Genomic DNA, 18951 nt, shown 5'->3' with positions numbered 1-18951 from the left:
CAGCAAGAGAGCAAGTAGATTAGTTGCTTGGTTGGTTAATTTTCTGTTGATTGACTTGCTGATTTAATGATAATTGTTGCAGCTCTGAAACCACTCAAAAAGGAGGGTTGTGTGGAAATCTTTTGGAGCAACAAGTCTTTCTGAAGAATGTTTAAAAGCAAGAATCAGTCAGTCAGTCAGATATTGGATCTGCTGACCTTAATGAAGTGAAAATGGTGATCAGTATCCGCACTGAAAGCCTGATTGGAGCATCCCTTTTAGAAAGATGCCAGATACTGTAACAACTGCCTCGACTAGTTGGTGTGATATGAAGAGCAAACTGGAGATGATGGAAAAAGAAGAGCGCGGGCTATTGTTATTACCAGACAGTAAATGATGGGAGAGACTGGGGAGAAAAGGACAGCAAAAAGGAAAAAATGTGTAATGAAAGGGAAGATGGCAGATGATGAAAGAAGCAAAGACAGAAGATTAGACAGGTGGTGACTGGAAAGGAGAGTCAATGTGGATGGGTGTGAGAGGGTCTGTGTTTCACATCACAAAAGCAGATGAGAAAAATGATTCTTTAGCTCTTTGTTATGGTTGTTAAAAATTCGAGAGAGAGGCAAGGAGTGGCGCAGAGGCTGGGGAGCCAAAGAGGCACGGTTTAGGAGGAGGCAGGAGAGAGAGAGGGGGAGAGCAGTAAGACAGAGGAAGCCAAGGCAGTGTTTTGTAGTGTAATTAGAAGAGCTCTTACCCCAGGCTGCCATTGGGGATGTTTTCTGTTCTCCACTTGAGCGCCTTGTTGTTTATCTGCACAGCTGGCTGAGAGAAGGAAGGGAGCTGGGTGGGGGGGGACAAGACTAAGTGTGTAAGGTGGAGACAGAGGAGTGAGGGCTTTGGGGGTGTCATGTTTTTGAAGAAAATATGCAAACACCTGTGGAGCTCGCTTCGCTGATTTGGTCTGCTGTTGCTTACCATCAGTTGCACATTGTCTCATTTACTGTATGCGTCCCTGTTTAGTTACATTATCTGTCTTCTTCTGTCTTCTCATGTAGAGTCCTTCATGCCTCACTACATCCATCATATTACATTACAACTGTAATGGACCAGGTGAGGATCTTTGTGTTTCTGCCCCCTCTTTCATCTTAGCTGACTGAGTTACCAAATGGTTATATTCATATCCACATTATGCAATAGCTTAAGCACCAGTTGCACAAGGAGTCTTACATAAGTATTAACTGTATTCTTTACTGCCACAATTTTCCACAGTGTACAACTGCTTTTATTACTGCCACTAATTACCAGAAGTGGATGTAGTGTGTGTCTGTGGTGCTGGGCTAAAACCATTACTCACTGCAGTAAAAATCATTATAATTATGATAATGTAATATTCTAATTATGTCGTTGCTTATGCGCTTACAGAAATGCTGGATCACTTGGGAACATGGTAAATCACAGGTTGTGCTGTACTAATAGTTTGCTGTGTGTTTACCCATGCATGGAATTGCTTGTCCAAGCCATTTAAGTAATGCAGGCCTTCAGCAATAGAGAAATCTCAGCTGCAGCATCAGTTCAGAGGACACTGGTAATTTTCTGTACAAGTCAGTTTTAACCTTGAAAGACCTTAAAAGTTGCTGAAAATAGACATGGATCATTGAAAGTGCTCAAAATCATATATTTTGTGTTAAAAAGTAATCAAATTTATTTTATTTTTTCTGCTTAATGTTCAGAAATAGTCTTCCTGCCACTGTCTGCATGTATACGATAGACCACGTAGTCCGCCATCACTGTTCACACATTGAGGCTTCTCTGTCTTTTTAAATGTTGTCTGTGAGCATCTGTGAAGCCCACTAGTTCTCATTATAAAAACTCAGTGTTGTAACAGTAATTAACCTTGGTCCGTGTCTCAAACTATGCCACGTCGGGTCCTTGAATTTGATGGATTTAGGCCCAGGAAAGTCCTTGAGAAGTCCTTGACTTTTTGCAGACTAAAAGCCAAAATAGACATGAGCCAGAGACACCAACCACCACACATTTTCAGTGAGAGTGAACAAAAAGTGATCTGTATTCGTAATGAGCTACAAAGACCAGCAGAAGGCAGAGGGGTGTGATAAAGTAAGTGTCAAGTTGTTCAGACGAGGCGTACACTGCACAGGGAAACTGAAGCTACAGAATTGCATTTCTTTCTTTCTCTTCTGTTTTCTCTTATTCTCATCTTGTCTTTTTTTCTTTCCCTCTGTTGCAACTGGAGATAAATTAAACAGAGAGTGAAGAAGATTTACTTCAGGGTTACTTCAATAATAAATTAAAGGTAGTGATTGTAGGTCACAGTGCCATTACTAGGCTGTTTATTCAAAAACTACTGTAATTTATCTAGTTAAAACATACAGAGGGGGGGGGACTAAAAAAGGTCATGGCTCAGGTTCCTAGTGTCTCAAGATGTTTAGCTCAGAGTACCTAAACTTAATGTACCCAAAAGAAGTAATTACAAACCCAATACAGCCCATCCAAAACCATAAAACCTCTCAAGAACAAACCAAGACTATAATCCCACCCCCAGAGCCTACAACAAACAGATATAGCATAAATTAAATTACTACTGTTAATCTATTAACCAATCCAGTGCCATACCTGTACGCAGTACTGTTGTAGGCCTGGACTCAGAGTGTACAGTCTCTTGTTTCTCACAGAAAGTGACTCAAGATAAAAATTGTGCCCTTGCTGAAAAGGAATCTTGTGTGCTGGATTTTTTTTCTCTCCTCGATCCACATGATTCTACATCAGGACCTAACGGGGGAACACAGCGAGAAAAGATGCAGTAAAGGTCAATGAAAAAAAGATCTTTCAAGTACACAGTGATGCTGTTGTACCTGGTTCTGCTTTTTCTGCAGCTTACACCCACGATTACACGCCTCCGCTCCACCAAAAAGACCAAAAAGTATGAAGGGCATCTGACAAGAACACCACACTGTAGATAAGGACAAAAGAGACAATTTATTCATTAGAGTGCATGTTTAGGTCTCTTTAAGTTTTATAAATAATAATAATCCTGCTAGGTATCTCAAATCCCGCTGATGCAATCCTTTATTAACCAGCTAAATCCTTGGAATTATCCAATCCCCAGACCAACTTCTAATCTTCCTAGCTAGCATTTATAATGATCCCCCAAATCTCTCTTAATTATGAAAGCACAATTTACTTTCCAGGAAGCAAAACTCCATAGCACTGATACAAAAGTATCATCTTGCTCATAACTTGACCCGAGGAACTCTAATTAAATGCTGCTGTGGATGAGGTTAAAATATGTCGAATTTCCACAAAAACCATTGGAGGTAATGAGGCGCCTTGAACTCCCACTCGCTCTGATTTCCTTGAAACTTGCAAGGACTAATTTCTAAGGAGTCATCCTCCGCCTCAGATCTCTCATTGGTCAGATGGATTTCCACATGAGAACACGCAAACCCCCATCAAAAAAACCTCGAATCAACTGAAGACTAAGCTTTGTTCACAAAAACTGAGCGGTTTGTTAAGCACTCTGCAAGGTTTGTTGTACACATTACACATTCATGTACAAGACCACTGCCTCTTCCTCAGAGCTCCATAACGCAATATACTAATGCATATACACTGTTTACTGCAGTGTGCTACACGAGGCTGTTCCTACATCCAGCATTATGACCTCAACAAAAAAAATCCCCAGTTAGAAGAAAATCGATTGCCTGCATTTTTCCAAAGCCCTCCTGAACAGGTTGCTTTTACCTTACATCAGCTGCGTATCTACCTGACATGATCACAAATATGGCTGGTCCAGAGGCCTGTCAGGTTCAATAGGAGTGAGAAAAAGCTTTTAGGATAGCTCCCTGGGGGAAAATGGAATAAACTATGAGCCATGCTGAAGAGTTTAAAACTTAAAGTGCCACTTCTACACACATGAGATAAACAAGTAATGTTAAGTACAGTTACAATTATAAGCACTGATGCAAAAGTGTGTCATGTTAGGTTTAATGCCAAACAGCAGCCTTTGTCAGAGATTAAAGCACTTTGATATGTGTTTTCAAAGCAACATGAGACAACTACTGTAAGAAAGAGAGACACATGCAGTGTACACTGATCAGCCATAACATTATGACCGCTGGTGGATGAAGTGAATAACATCGATCATCTCGTTATAACACAATGTTCTGCTGAGGAACCTTTCATTTGGACATTCATCCCCAGATCCCAATCTGATTCAGTACCTGTGGGACCTGCTTAATATTACATAGGTCCCCCTCATACTGGCAAAACAGCTCCGATCTGTTGGGGCTTGGACATGGGATCTCTGAAGAGCTCCTGTCGTGTCTGGCACTGGGACATTGGCAGCAGATCCTTTGGGTCCTGTGGGTTGCGGGATGGGGCCTCCATGGATCTGACTTGTCCTGGATCATCCCACAGATGCTGGGTCAGATTGGGATCTGGGGAGTCTGGAGTCTTGACCTCCTGTGGTTGTAGCTGTTAATGTTTAATCTTGTATCTTGGTTGTGTGTCTCAGCTGTTTACGCTGAAACATTTTGAGTTGTATGTTTTGTAACTGATTATACACAGCTGAGTTTTCAAATTTGTTTTCCGATTGGATTTCCTTGTACAAATGAAGGTTAACACAACAAATAGGATGGGGTGTAGTGCTGAGGTTCCTCATTCCTTTAGTTAAACACTGAACAGTGTTGTGTGTTGGATAAACAGGCAAACAACCAGAGGAAAGCTAATTCATAGTCCTCCTCAGGTTTCATGGGGGCAATAGATTGTGATGTGGCAGAGTGCATTCAAATGAGGCCACTTTGTTTTTTCAGTTTTTTTCTGGTTAAAAAATGTATTTGTCACTGAAACTGAGATGTGCCTGAAAATGCAAGCACTCATTGTGTTGTGAAGTACTTTGAATAAACGTGCCCTCTTAATGTTTTTTTCATAAAAATGAGATGATAGATTGAACATCTTTTAACCTGCATTTCATTATTATTCATTCAAGATAATTGGTCACAAGTAACCTTGAGGAAAAATTAACATTCTCAACATCTGAGGTTCTGCTAGGATCCATGTGACATAAATTTGTACTGTATCACAAACCTTGGATAAATCTGTGTGCTTAATTTGTTGCAGTGTCTTACAGACTAGACATGGAGGTTTCAGTTCAGTTTAGATTTTTGTTTTACCTTATGGAAAGTAATGCAGCTACTTGGATGGTACGATCACTTTCTCTTAAATTCACCACAACTTTTGCAAATAATATTGAATAAAATTATAGTATCTATACAATTAGGATTGGTCTACTAAGTATATGGTTACGATAGAGTTTTTTGTTTACATGATACCAAAGCTTTCAGATCTGCAGGTCAGAAGCAGGGAGTTCATGGATTTTTTTTAGCTAGTTAATGCTAAAATGCAGCTGACTGACATTGTTTACCTCAGTTCCAGGGTCACTGGCATCCCTGTGAATTTGATATTTTCAATAAATCTGCATTGATGCATTGCACTATAAATAAAACAGCACATGGCTTCAGTAACTGGGAGTTGAGGCCAGTTGGAAGCAGCATTAGCTGCTAACGCTACTGTTACTTGCTTAGTGTTGACTGTTTGTTTGTCAGCACTCATGTTGACCTCTCATAAAAGTAGCAGGGGTTAGCAGGGGAAGCCAGCTCATGTTAAAACTCCCAGGACAAATAATATTTTCAGCCAACATCATGAAGCTTCCTTTTAGGCTGTTTGAAATTAATTTTTAATCTTTGTTAACAAAAAGACAAACATTCTTTTCCTTGTGTTTCATGTCCTCTCTCTTCATCTGTCTGTCCCCTTGCCTCTGGATTGAAAATATTTTTGTCGGATGTGTGTTGTCTTGTTTTTTAACAGACTCATATAAATTGTACGTTGTTTTGAGAATTAGCCTTAGAGGAGGTTTTGGTATTTTTCTTCTTTGCGAGAGAAGTGATAGAGCTTGGCAAAAAAGGTAAACACTGACACCACTGTGTTCCTTTAACCATACACCCACAGCGAGAGACAAGAAGAGAGGGAGGATGAAATTCACATATAATATTCACCCTTGTCAGCCCACGGGCTCTTCATTGAGCCCGTTAATGACCCTCACATGTCTCCCTCTCTCACTCTGGCATATAACCACAGAGCCCTCAGCCTTGATTGTATTACATTTATCTGCTGTTAAAGTTGTGATCATGAGACCTCAGTAAATTGCCTTCTTTCTCTTTTTCTCAGAAGGCCTTTAAACCATGTGGCAAAATTGCATACACATTCACATTACCCTTTAGTGGGCTATACACACATAGAAAGGAGCAAAGTCTAAGGTTATCATCATAGCATTACGTATCAGCAGGACGCAAACAAAGAGACCTTTACTCTGAGAGGGCTTCTCTTAATAACCGTTACACAAGAATAACACCAAAATTAGTTTCCATAAACATGTGACAGGGAGGGCGAAAGGCATATGCATCATATTGAGACATATAGGGCAGATGGTGGAGCGCTAACAGCGCAAACAACAAAGCAGTGTGATTGAAGAATGTCCACTCAGTAGCTGTTCTGGAGGTTTTAATTGGCTCTTCCTCAGCAAATCAGTCTGCCCAGTTAAAATGTTTAAATTTGTAATTTTTCTGAGCATTTTAAAGGCCCAACCAAAAATAAGAACATGCAAATCAAAATGCAGATGATACAGGCAACATTTTCTTTCATTTCACATGGTAGTTCCTTGTCATATTTTTGACTGATCGTAATTGTGTTCTGTGTTGCTCGATCTACCTTGATCTCAGCCTTCAACACCTCATCAATCCCTCACTCACACCTTTAACCACTTTACCTTGATCTATTAAAAGTAGTTTGCTAAGATGAATGAAGCTTGTTTATGATGTGTCTAGTTTTTACGCAGGTCTGTATTTTTGACTGTATGAAGAGACTGACTGTCTGTTCCATTGCTATAACTCCCGTGACCATGAATATAAATACATGTAATTATATACTGCTTTGTCTCCCATTATTCATCTGTGTATGTCAGATATTATTGAGGAAAGTAACACACACACAGACACACACACACTCACATGACCCTGCTCCCCAGTTCAACTCAGTTTCTTATAACGTCTCTTCAGTTGTACATCATAGTGTAATCTTTGATCTTTAATCTATCACACTTTCCTTGAACCCTAGTGTGTGTGTAAATGTAAATGTCAGTGTGTGCAAGATTGATGCTTTCATGCATACAGAGATTATAGGCGCAGCAGTGATGCGCATTTATCGTCCCAGTGAAGCATTTCAGCAGCCTTGTGTTTGACTAATCAGTCTGTTATTGAATTATAGACATCAATAGACTAAGTGTCCACCTGGAGTGAACCAAGAGCCTCACAGACTCCCTTGTTTACTTTTCTAGTCTTGAAATGATTAGCCTGTTAATAGATTTGTTGATTGAGAGAAAATTAACCTGTTTCAGCCTTTAGTCTTTGGGTTTTAGAAATAAAAGGGGACGATTACGGATATGCTCTGCAAACTTGGGATTAGCACTTAATACCATTTGCTTACATTCTGTAGTGCAAACAACTCGGAAACCAGTGGGGTACATTATCAGTAGAGTAACTTTACATAAAATAAATGTTATTTGCAGTCCTGGAATTTTCATTAGCCATCCAAAATAATTGCAATCATACAGCAAATTTTAGTTTATGCTAGAGGTGAATAATGGATGGACAGAAAATTAATCAGCAGAAGCTTTGACAACAAGTCAATCATTTAACTCATTTCTTAAGCACAAACCCCACAAAACCTTTCCCATTTGTGTCAAACTTAATGATTTTAACCTTTATTAATTTTTATCGACCATATTGAGAAGATAACTGGCAGTAACAGTAAGCAGTAGCTCCTCTCTCTAGCCTCCTTCAAATGCACCATGGCTCAGTGTTTTCTTAGCCACCCTTAAACTCTACAATCAAATTACACTAACTGTAAAAAGTTTTGAGAGAGCTCAAAGGAGCGTGCTGCTTGTCGGGGCTTTAATCCGGCCATGCTGCTTATATCTCTCTGTACTGCAGGGCAGCAGTCGGCAGGAAATCTCTGCAAGAAAATTGCCTCTTTCTGTAGAAGTTAAAGAAGTTATTTCAGTGCATCCCCTCATGATGAATCTGTCCCTAAACCTCTTCAGTCTCTGTCTCTTCAGTCTGTGACTTCAAGAAGAGACACAGTCATTCAGTGTGTCTGCCTTCAAATAGTTTAGTGAGTTCTTTCTTTAAGTGAGTTATTTTCAGATGCTGAGGAATTTTACTTACTGTACAGCATATAGACATACACATGAATGTCAGGCTTGTCACTGAGTCATGCTTTCAATTGGATCAGTGTACTCTGCGTTCCTTGCTGCACATGTGTTGTACAGCTTGTCTTTGTTGCCCCAGGAGGAGGACAGCACTGGGTCAAAGATGAAATAAGTGTTTGTTTAAAGTTAATGTAAATTTAATGTGACGATAAGTGGATGTTATGGGCCAGTTGGTGATGATCAAGCAAGATTACATTGTTCATTATCAGTGCAGCCTTTGGAGATGTCTGATGCTTGACCTTGTGCCAGCACACACACACATTAACATACTGTATGTTTAGACAATTTTGTCTCAAGTATTGCATAAAACCTGCCAGGCCTTCCTGAATATTTTTGGTTCATGAATCAATTACCAAATAGGCCAGTTGCATAAGACATCAGGTTGCATCACTGACTTTGTAGAACACATTTTGAAGGATTTCTTTTAATGTAGCTCCTCAGCTTTGTGTTCACACATTTGCACATATTTGAATGCATCTGTGTTACATGTGCGAATGTTTTAATGTGGCCAACAGCTTGTACAGCTTGTGTTTGGAATTTAGGAGAAGCATAGCTGCAGGTAGCTCTCCTCTCACCCTTACCTTAATCTGGCAGGTCGGCCCAGGCGTCTTGTACCCCACAGTAGTTATTAAAACATCTTGGCTGTCAGGGAGAGATGAAAACCTGTTTAAAGGTAGGAGAGAGGGTGAAATATGGATGCGTGAAGGGGGAGATATGATGTATCTGACGCGTAATTAGTACTCTCCTTTTTTGTGAATCCAATGCGAGGTAGAAACCTTTTTATCTGACACTGTCAGATAGAAACGGCTCAGTGATCAGTGTAATTATCATCAGATCCTCTTAGTCAAAAACACGATGAACAGTGTAATTATCATCAGATCCTGTTAGTCGAAAACAATCTGATCTCTCTTTTTCTGAGCTTTTCCCCTCCTCCCTCCCCCATGATGTTTTCCCTCAATCATATCTTGTGCAGGTTTTTTTTGCATGCTTTAATGTTGTTTTTATGAAAGAACATCAAAAGTCATAGCAAATCACTCTTGTATCCCCTCTTATGATTTTCTACGCTTCCCACACAAACATATTTTATCTTTTTATCTTTCTTTCTGGGATTTGACTTTCATGGCAACATGCGTGGGGTCAACCCAAGGTCAGAAAAAGACCTTCTGAAATATTTCAACAGTAAAGCATGTCTGGAACAGCACAGGTTTTACCAATAACGTTAACGATGGCTCTGTTCTACTCTGTGACAGTGGGTCAGCATGCATAGCACCATCACTGTGTTTTCATATCAGATACTTAAGTTACTACACTTATAGTACATGGAGTGCACAGGAATATACTCAATGACATAGTACGTGAATTTTGTCTCAAATCAAACAAGGCCTTTGTGCATTTACCAGAAATAACGATTGCACTGTGTGACTGTGATTGTCGCCTGCCAAAATATCGACCTGTTACCTGTTACCTGTTGTCCTCTGCCTCTGTTTTCACAAGTTAGGAAATTTGTTGTGCCCCCCCCCCCGTTCCGCTGTGTAGCCAAGATGGTGACCCTTGAGGGTGGGAAATATCCATCGTTCCACACTCAACATTTTTGACTGGTTTGAGCGCACCGTCCGAGTACTTATAGTGCGCCGCATGTTTCCATACTAGTCAGTGTGAATGCACTAATGCACAAAGAATAACAATGGAATGGAAGTTTGCAAATTGTGACTGTACTGTACTGTACTCTCTTTGCCAACACTTCTTAATTATTAAATTAACACGTTATAGTAAATTTTACCACAGCGTCTCTAGCATCTGCTACGATAGAGATTTAACTTGACTGACACATTCAGTATTAAAGGTATAAATTTTCCCATCCTGACAGGTGACCAAAAAACAACAACAAGAGAGCTGAGGAGATGTCAGTTAAAGACAGCTTGTACACTGCCACGCCGTCCTGAGAGGAGGACTCATCAGGCATACTAAGTGAAAACACCTGTGGGGCAAGCCTTGGACATGTAGAATCCTTAAATGACACTGTTATTGAAAAGTACGATTTGAAAGTATCTCTGTATGAACTTAGTGTCTTTAGGACAGCTGTCTCAATCTATCAGGTATCAATTTTTTACATCCTAACTTCCACTTTAGCTAAGGCAGTATATTTTTAATTGTACAATATGGTAAATTACTAATATTATCTGTGTTATAGTGAAACTACAGTACTAAACCAGATACTATCATGATGCAAGCCAAGTGGTCTTTGTATACTTGTAAACAGACCGGTGCGGGGGAGATTTAGTGAAGCTAACAAAAATCTGCTCCGTCACACTGTCATCTCTTGTGCTAAATCTACTGACTGGCTTCATTTTGGTACAGTGAAATGAATGCCCGTGTCAGGCTTTTTGAGGCTGTCGCTGTCCCAAAATGTTACTGTTTAATTCATTTACCATAAATGTTGACACTGCAGGAGCTGGTTTTCATTAAAAAGGGGATTATGTGGTTCTCCAAAGAAATTTCAGAAGGATTCTTGTATTAATAGTGCTGTACTGTAAGCCTGTTATTAACCATGTCGTGTTGAAATTCAAAATTAAGATAAATAACACAAATAGCTCATCCATAAATATGAAAAGGTCGTTTCTAATCAGATAGCAGCACAGTTAGTCATAGTAACAGTCTGAAACCTTGATTGAAAATTTGACTGCTGGCTGTCAGGAAGTTTATATTAGTATTTTCTACAAGCACTGTATCATGGACATTAAAGTAAAAACAGTGTGAAGCTAAAGGGAGGAAGAGAGCAGGGAGTAAGGGTAAAGGATTCCTTTTGTTGTCGGAAATCAATGATACTCTCTGGCTCCATGACGCACAGCTACTGATTCACAAATTGATTTTCTCTGTGTGTGTGTGTGCTGTGAAACAGAGACAACTGACGCATTCGGGTGCATAACTGTGTGTTTTTACCATATTAACATTCTTTTCGAATAGCCTGGTTTGCTTGCAAGCTGTAAATAAAAGCCCCATCACGTTGACGTCCCGGTGGTGTTATCCGTCTGCGTGTTCAGCAGAGTCCGCGCTCTCCATTGGTTTGTTTAAGAAGGCTTGTGAGCAGGTCAAAGACACACTGTTAGCACTATCACAAAGTTATGTACCACTGCATTTGTTGTTTCTTTGCTCAAGTGATGCTCAGATCAAAATATTCTTCTCAATTGGAGGAGAAATTTTCTGCCAGCAGCGAATATCACCAGTACAGTTAACCTATCGTGATGTGCTGCAGTTAGGATTAAGGCCTGTTAACAATGAGGCCCTCCTGTCCAGAGCTGCAGAGTATTGACGTATTGACAGGTCATTTTCACAGCCATTTGGCTCATGTTGATGTTATTTATTTTACTGCGTTACCACTCTGTGTCTGCTTTCCAATGGTTAGTCTTTACTCTGATTTTTTTAGCTGTAGATGTAAACATCCTAACAATGCAGCTTTATAAATTCCTATCCTGATTTATACTCCACTGTTTCTGTGTTTGGAAACACTAGAGAAGATGGAGATGAGTGTAATCTAATTTGTATGATACTCCTCCATTCTGGTGAGATACAGTTTAAAGACACAGAAACTTAAAATTCATCACAGAGTTTCATCACATACAGAAAAATGTCTACATATAGATCGCTGATCTTTCCCAAGATGTTGTCTTTGATGTTTGATTGACAGGTGATTAGGCTAATTGCAACTAGCTACATCTGAGAAAGGGTGACTTGCTGACTTTTGTGAAGTTTTTAACACCTCAAAGACTAGCACAAGAGAGAGAGAGACTTGTAGATTTGACTGATTTTTATTTATTTATTTATTTACCACAAAGCCATACCATTCCTTACCATGTAAGGAGAGGGGGGGGGGAGCTAATTTGAATGCAGCGTGAATTTCACCTATGAGACTGCGCACAAAACAAGCTGGATTGGTAAACAGGTTATATCTGCCGGAGGAGTTGTACTGGCTCCATTGTGGGAATTTGGTGGAGCTCAGCAGCAGATTAATTTTTTAAAATAAATTGTGAATTGGCAAGTGATGCTCCATTTTATTTTTAGATTTTTTATTAATTACTTAAACATATTTTACTCTGAGGCTTTCACTAGCTAACATGTACAATAGCTAACATGTCCTTGTCGTCTCTAAATCAAATACACACAAGATGAAATACAGACCTTGGGTTGTGATTCGTGTGGTTGTTGTTTGAATTTGGTGTATGTGATGTATAAACCCGTCTTGGATACATTTTACTCTCCCAGTGTTCAGCACAAATACTTCTCATTTGGTTTCTTGTCAGTATTTTTCCAGTTAAGGTTGTTTAAAGGTCACCTGGACTCTGTTGAGTTTACATTGTGTGCCATTGCTACGTATTGCCATAGGAACTTCAGCCACTGAGGGGGTTTTTGTTGTTGCTGTTCTTGTTGTGTGTGACCTTGAGGTCTTTCCATGGTCTTCATTTTCTTTGCATCTAACAGAAACCCACTCACTATCCTTCTGTGAGAAAAGAAGTAACTTTAATTAACTGAAAGCACTAAATCACAGCTGTTCCTGCATATAAACATGAGAAAATACTATTTAATGTACCATTTGTGTGTGTGTAGATAGGCAGACTTCTTACTTCTCCATGTCTGGCTCCTTTTCAAATAGACGCTAAGTGTATTTAAAGCCCTGACTAATCACTGAGCGGTTTTGGGAATAGACGGGAATGCACCAACCAACACTTCGACGGCTGCTCTAAAATTATCTTCAATCTAATCTGACCTGGCAGCTCGTAATGGCTTCTGATTTTTAATCCTTTTTCATCATGGGCCCACTTAGGTCTGAGATATCGCATTAGCAAAACTACAGCATTTTAATTAAAGACTATAATTGATCAATTAACTTTTGACTAGTGGAAGAACTAAGCAAGCAATATGAGCACTGTAAGGAGGAACCTGTGGCCCAGATTTGAATACTTGTCAAGTTTCTCTGTGAATTCTTCTGACAGGTAAGCCTGTGTGAGAGGGAGGATGTTTGTAGTGTTACACTGGTCTGGCCTTAGCATACTGCTGTCCCTAGCAGTTTCCATGTGGTCTTGTATTCCCTCTGGAGTGGCTTATGTAACTCCATTAAAGCCTTTGCTGATTCTTTAGCTGTGTAATTTACAGTTTTACACCCTTTACTCCCCATTTTGCCGCCTTGTCTCCTCCTTCACCTTGTGTACCTGCAAAGAATCACAGAGCCCTGGGAACTGCTTATCAACATCTCCGTTCCCACCAGAGTTGATAATGAATGTGGGAACTTGAGGAAGTTGAAATGGAGCATCTCCCCATGGGGAGGGCTTAAGTTTTAATTAGCAAAGTTAATGGGGCAGAGTGGGATCAACAGAGTAGGAGACAGAGATGCAAAAGGAAAAGTCTCCCATTGAACCTAATGAGTCTCCTGAATCTGATGGGTGTAACCCTCAGAAAGATTTATCAGAGGAGAGTTGGTGCCACAGGATGACAACAGGCCACATCTTTATCCTTTTGTAGTAGAAACAAAGCCTTACATAAAACTAAAGGGAGGCTCTCTTGGGATGCTGGCTTTGACGTAGCTCTCCCTTTGGAGAGTGTGCACAGGCTCTTGATCTGCATTAAATCCACCTTAATCTCAGATGATTACTCAGTTGAGTTCCAACATAGCCAACAATCAATTAGGTAACCTGTTTCATCTATATCGTATTACATTGTGACCTATGTTGCCAACTCTCATTACTGGGTTTCTGAGTGGGCAAGGGACCAGCATCAGTTACATAAGAGCTGTTTTTTGGCTGATGGCTCTGTACCCTAGTTTTAATGATTTATAACCCACTGGTGTGTGTCTGCCCCATTCCACCTGTATGTTGCTGAGCACAGACAACCTGGGAGTTCCTCTCGATCTCTAACCTCTTAATGGCAGTTCTGCCCTTGTTTTATTCCTACCTGCATTAAGAAGCGAGCGCAAAAACTTTTAAACTCAAGTTTGCCACAATTCCAAGAAGAGGTAGCAGTGGGAAACGAACACAAGGAAATCAGCAGCAAGAGGCTACTTTCCCTTAACTTGAAAAGTTAGGGAGGGGAGGGATAAAAAAGAATTCTGTGACGGTGGACGGAAAGAAGTGCTGTTAGGTGGGTGAAATTATAGCTATGGGCAGCGGGTGATAGATTGGTGAGTGCTGCCAACCCTCCCCTGCAAAGGACCAGAGGACAAAATGAAATTTGTGTCACACTGAGATTGTGTGCGTGTGTGCGAATGGATGTGTATTTATTTTCTTAAATTGAAGAGATGAAGCCTTTTCTCAAAGCTGGGTTTTGTATTGTAAAGCTCCCTAAAAATGACTGCCCACTCACATTCACGTACTCCGAGAACAATCCCTCTTACCCAACACAATGTGAGAAAGCTCTGCTTTAACACGAGGCTGTATAATATACTCTTCTCCTCCAATCTTTTCTGTGGTAGGTCTCTGAGTAAACGTCTGCAGGGTGCGCACCATGGTGCAGGAGAAGAATGACGGGATGAACAAAGACGTAGCCCTTCCACCAGTTCAACAAAATAGACCTGCAGTAAGAGCTCTGCATGCATGACTCTCTCCCACTGTCATCTCTCTGTCCACTTACTCCATGTGCACTAATCTCTAAACTAAACTCTTTGTTCTTCGCAATCACAACAGAACATGCACAGACCCATGTGATTAATTCTGTTTGATGTTTACCAAAATCACAGGATGTCGTGTGTCAGTGAGTCATACTGATCCATCAGAAAATTAAAAGAATTTTAAAGGAATATTTTGACATTTTTGGAAACATGCTTATTTGAAGTTAATGAAAAAATAGATACCAGTCTCACGCGTTAAGAGTGGGGCTCGACCCTGGAGGTTAAAGATGCTATATGTGCATTTTTGCTGTCGAACATAGCCAATGTTAGCATTGATAGCTGTTTACTTACCAAGAGTCTCAACCATGGTTGGGTTGACAAGACAGAAGTTTAGAGTATGTCCTCTGGGCAGCGCTACTTCTTCATCCTCTCACGTTGGACTGAGGCAGACTGGATGCTACAGTGACTCATTATCACAAAGTGGCATTACGAGACAGGATGGGTTGGGTCTAGCTGGTTAGCATGGTAACTTCGGTATAAGAAAAGAAGTGGTAGGAATAGACACAAAACAAGACTTAGTCATTGGCGTTGCTTGAGACAGCTTTATTCCATGTCACATTTTGGACAGGTCTATTAAAATCTTGAGCTCAATCTGTGTTAGACTGTACAATATGTGAATTTGAGGTAAGTCAGACTGTGAACTGAAAATGTAGTGAATCATAGCAGTACTGTGTGAAGCAGAAAAAAGTTCCTGAGAGTAGAAGCTTGCCATCAGCTCTTGCATGTATTGAAAATACAAGGTTTTCTTATTTGCCTTAGTCACACAGACTTTTTTTTTTTAACCTTTCGCCTTGGATGTGGGTCATAGAAGTGTCTCAGCCAGTCCAAAATCACATAGTGAAAATAGGCCTTTAGCTTGGCGTAATGAGTGAGTGGTTTAACTAATCCCTAAGAAATCCCCTCCTAATGTCTTACTAGTGTGAATCGTGGGGGTTTTGCTGTACGACTGTAACTGACGGTACAGCGGCTGTCCTGCAGAAACTGTAACTGTCTTCATTGACGTTGCTCCTCATTGTGACATTTGCTGTTATTGATATGAAAGCATCACTACTTTGCAGAAATAAAACTGTCTTCCACTCTGACACCAGAAAATAACTTTCATAGACAATTCAGTACAGCTAACTGTCAAATTTATGACAAGTCTTTATCACATTAATGTCTGGTAATATTTGTATTCCCTGCTGAGTTTCAGGACACTATGCATTATTTTATGAATGCAGTGCTTTATGGCAGCTGAATGGCTCTTGTTGTCAGACCTTTAGCACATGAATGCACCACAAGGAAGGATTCACAAATTATTCCAGGAATTTAACACATTAAAACTGTACACTACACTGAGCATGTTTGAAGGATCTGTGAGCTGATTTTGATAGCGTACTAAAATAAACTGAAACCAACAGGTCCCCTGGAAGGTAGGAAAAACTGGTTGGCAGTTATTTAGTTGTAAGCACATAGGGTTTCCTGCTGTGGTCCTTTAAGACAGAACTGGAAAACTGTGAAGCTATCCTTTAAAGACCAGACATATGATTCGTTCCTAAAATTTCCTAAAATGTCACACTATTCCTTTAACACCTAGGCTGGTATGTGTTGTTAGCATGATGATACTAAAACCTTACCTACGTACTTGTATTCACTGTTTCATTCCCTCTTCTCCCCTCTTCCTTTAGGCGTTTCCTCTCAACCAGTGTGGTCGTTTGAATTGTCGTTTGAACAATTGTTGTTACAGTAATGTTTCGTCTTTAAATTGACATTTTCTTGGCATGGTACTGATTCAGTCGGCTACTCAGTTTTGCAGAATCCATCATCATCACTCAACCAGGAGAAAGTGTCATTGATTGTCGAAGATTCATTAGCTCGTTTCATCTAGACAGGGTAATCAGTCTGAATCCTAACTAACACTTGCTTTTAGGCACCATAACAGCCCACACACACACACACACACACACACATAGCATGATAATTAATGGGTACCACTGCTGTTTGTCATGATAACACAAATACTTGTACAACTGACCAGCAGTCAAGTTGCTACAAGAGACCTTAAGTCGGTTTGATTAGTACACCGTACACAGTCTAGCCTGTGCTTCAGTGCATGAGCTGTTTATGCCTGGTGTGCACTGAATGCCTGATACTGGGTCTCATATGGGCCTTGTATTAATATTTACTGCACTGCTGGTTATTGCATGCTCCCATGGATTCTGAGTTAAACCAATCACAGCAACACAGAAATCATTACAAACTCATAATGAAATCAAAAGCAAAGAATCGAAGCATATAAACTGGCTATTTTTTTCTCCTTCAATTCACCAGTGTTTTTATATTTTCTGAAGAGCTGCTCAAATCAAATGTAGCTGGCAGACAGCAAGATGATATTTTATTGACACTGCCATCATTTGTCGACTTGTACTTTTTCGTGCACACAAGAGACCAGGTTACTGAGAGAGATCAGGTTAGTCCGATAATCAGAGAACACATTTACATTACTGTAGTAAGCTGGCTACTGTAAATCTGTGTATGAATGCAGCAGGTCAATAATCAGATTTCCCCCTATTCCTGACTTTATTACCTCCGCCAAGCAGGTTCTGTTTGCACCTGTGTCAGCAGGATTATGCAAAAAAAAGGTACTGAATTGATTTGCAACAAACTTGGTGGAGGGGTGGGAAATGAGCAAGGGAAGAACCCATTACATTTTGATGTGGGTCTGGTTAAAGGGGCACAACCAGGAACATTTTATTTGGTTTTACCAGGTTTTTATTTGGTTTCTCTGAGTCTGTTTGTTGTATACACAAAGAAATAAGTTTACTGCAGAAAACAGATTTTAAATTGGCTAAGTCCACATAAACACACTGGTTGCGTCATTAGTAGGTTTGTCACCTATCAGGCATCTCTTCAACGAAAACTGAGCATCATAACCTTTATTAACGTTGGATTTATTGCGGGACTGTTGTATCAGACTGCATTAGATTTAGCTAGGTGTTCCTAATAAATTGTCAACTGAGTGTAATTTCACTAAGTGGATGTGGTTACAGTCCCTGTGTATGTGTGTGTTTCCTTCCCTCTCAGTTGTCATGGGAACTGAAGATCAAAAAAAAGCTGACGATTGTGCCTCCCTCTCTGGGCAAGTTCAGACCAGTCGTGGGCCAGTGCTGCCACCAGTGCACCCCAGACAGCCTGGTGAGTGTGTGAGTGAAGGTTAGAGAAGAAAGGGAAGGTAGAGAGTGAGACAAATGAAATGAGAGAGGTAGATTGTATTTTGAAAGCATCCAACAAACTTAATTTCTGTAATTCAGTAGTGGATTTGTTTCCAAGACCAAATTACAATGAAGCAAACTATTTCATTGACTGAGAGGATACAGACCTTACATGATGTACCAAGCTTGTTTAGAGAACTTAAAGATGCTTTTCAGGATGTCCACATTCTGACAGCATCCTTGAGCTGCATGCATCTCATATACAATGAATAGGATAGAGTCCAGCAGAGCTCATTCTTGGCTGATGTTTACACCCACGTCATCTGTCTGTTTGTGTTTTCCTGCCTTTGTTTAGCGCAAGAAGCTCGGACAAAACAATTTCCTTGGCTTCCGCAACCTGCTGAGTGTCAACGAGACACAAACCAGGTAGTGATAGTATCAGACAAAAACAACATTTTTCGGTCCCAACACTCTCAGGGATGCACATTTTCTGCTTCTGAATTGTGTGTTTTCTATCGCAGGTATCGAGGCTGGCTGGTGCGGAGAATGTGCTGTGCGCTGTTTGTGAGTGGGTGCAAGGTTTACGCGAGTCCTGTTAGCAACAGACTGGAGAGGGTCTGTCAGAGCAACAGGTACCTGAGGGGAAAGAGGAGGAGGAGAGATGCCAGAGGAGGGTAAATAAATGATAGGGAGAGATACAGAAAATGAAACAGGCTCCTGCAGTTCAGGAGAGAGTGAAAGAGAAAGGCAAAGAGGAGATAAGAGGCACAAACAAAGATACAGAA

The 18951-nt window shown here is 40.3% G+C and overlaps 1 protein-coding gene across 1 annotated transcript in view; it reads left to right on the top strand.

The window, feature by feature from the left end:
• The window catches only part of gpat2 (glycerol-3-phosphate acyltransferase 2, mitochondrial), a 63654-nt gene that overhangs the window by 19308 nt on the left and 25395 nt on the right, over positions 1 to 18951 (top strand). Inside the window, 5 exon segments of the mRNA XM_051075126.1 lie at positions 1035 to 1089; positions 14781 to 14884; positions 18039 to 18149; positions 18522 to 18592; positions 18688 to 18840. Coding sequence (XP_050931083.1) covers positions 14813 to 14884; positions 18039 to 18149; positions 18522 to 18592; positions 18688 to 18840 — 407 coding nt within the window. The 5' untranslated portion in view covers positions 1035 to 1089; positions 14781 to 14812.

Source organism: Lates calcarifer, linkage group LG13, assembly GCF_001640805.2.
Source record: "Lates calcarifer isolate ASB-BC8 linkage group LG13, TLL_Latcal_v3, whole genome shotgun sequence".
NCBI lineage: Eukaryota > Metazoa > Chordata > Actinopteri > Centropomidae > Lates > Lates calcarifer.
Note: the sequence above shows the minus strand (reverse complement) of the source record. Positions and strands in the feature narration are given on the sequence as shown.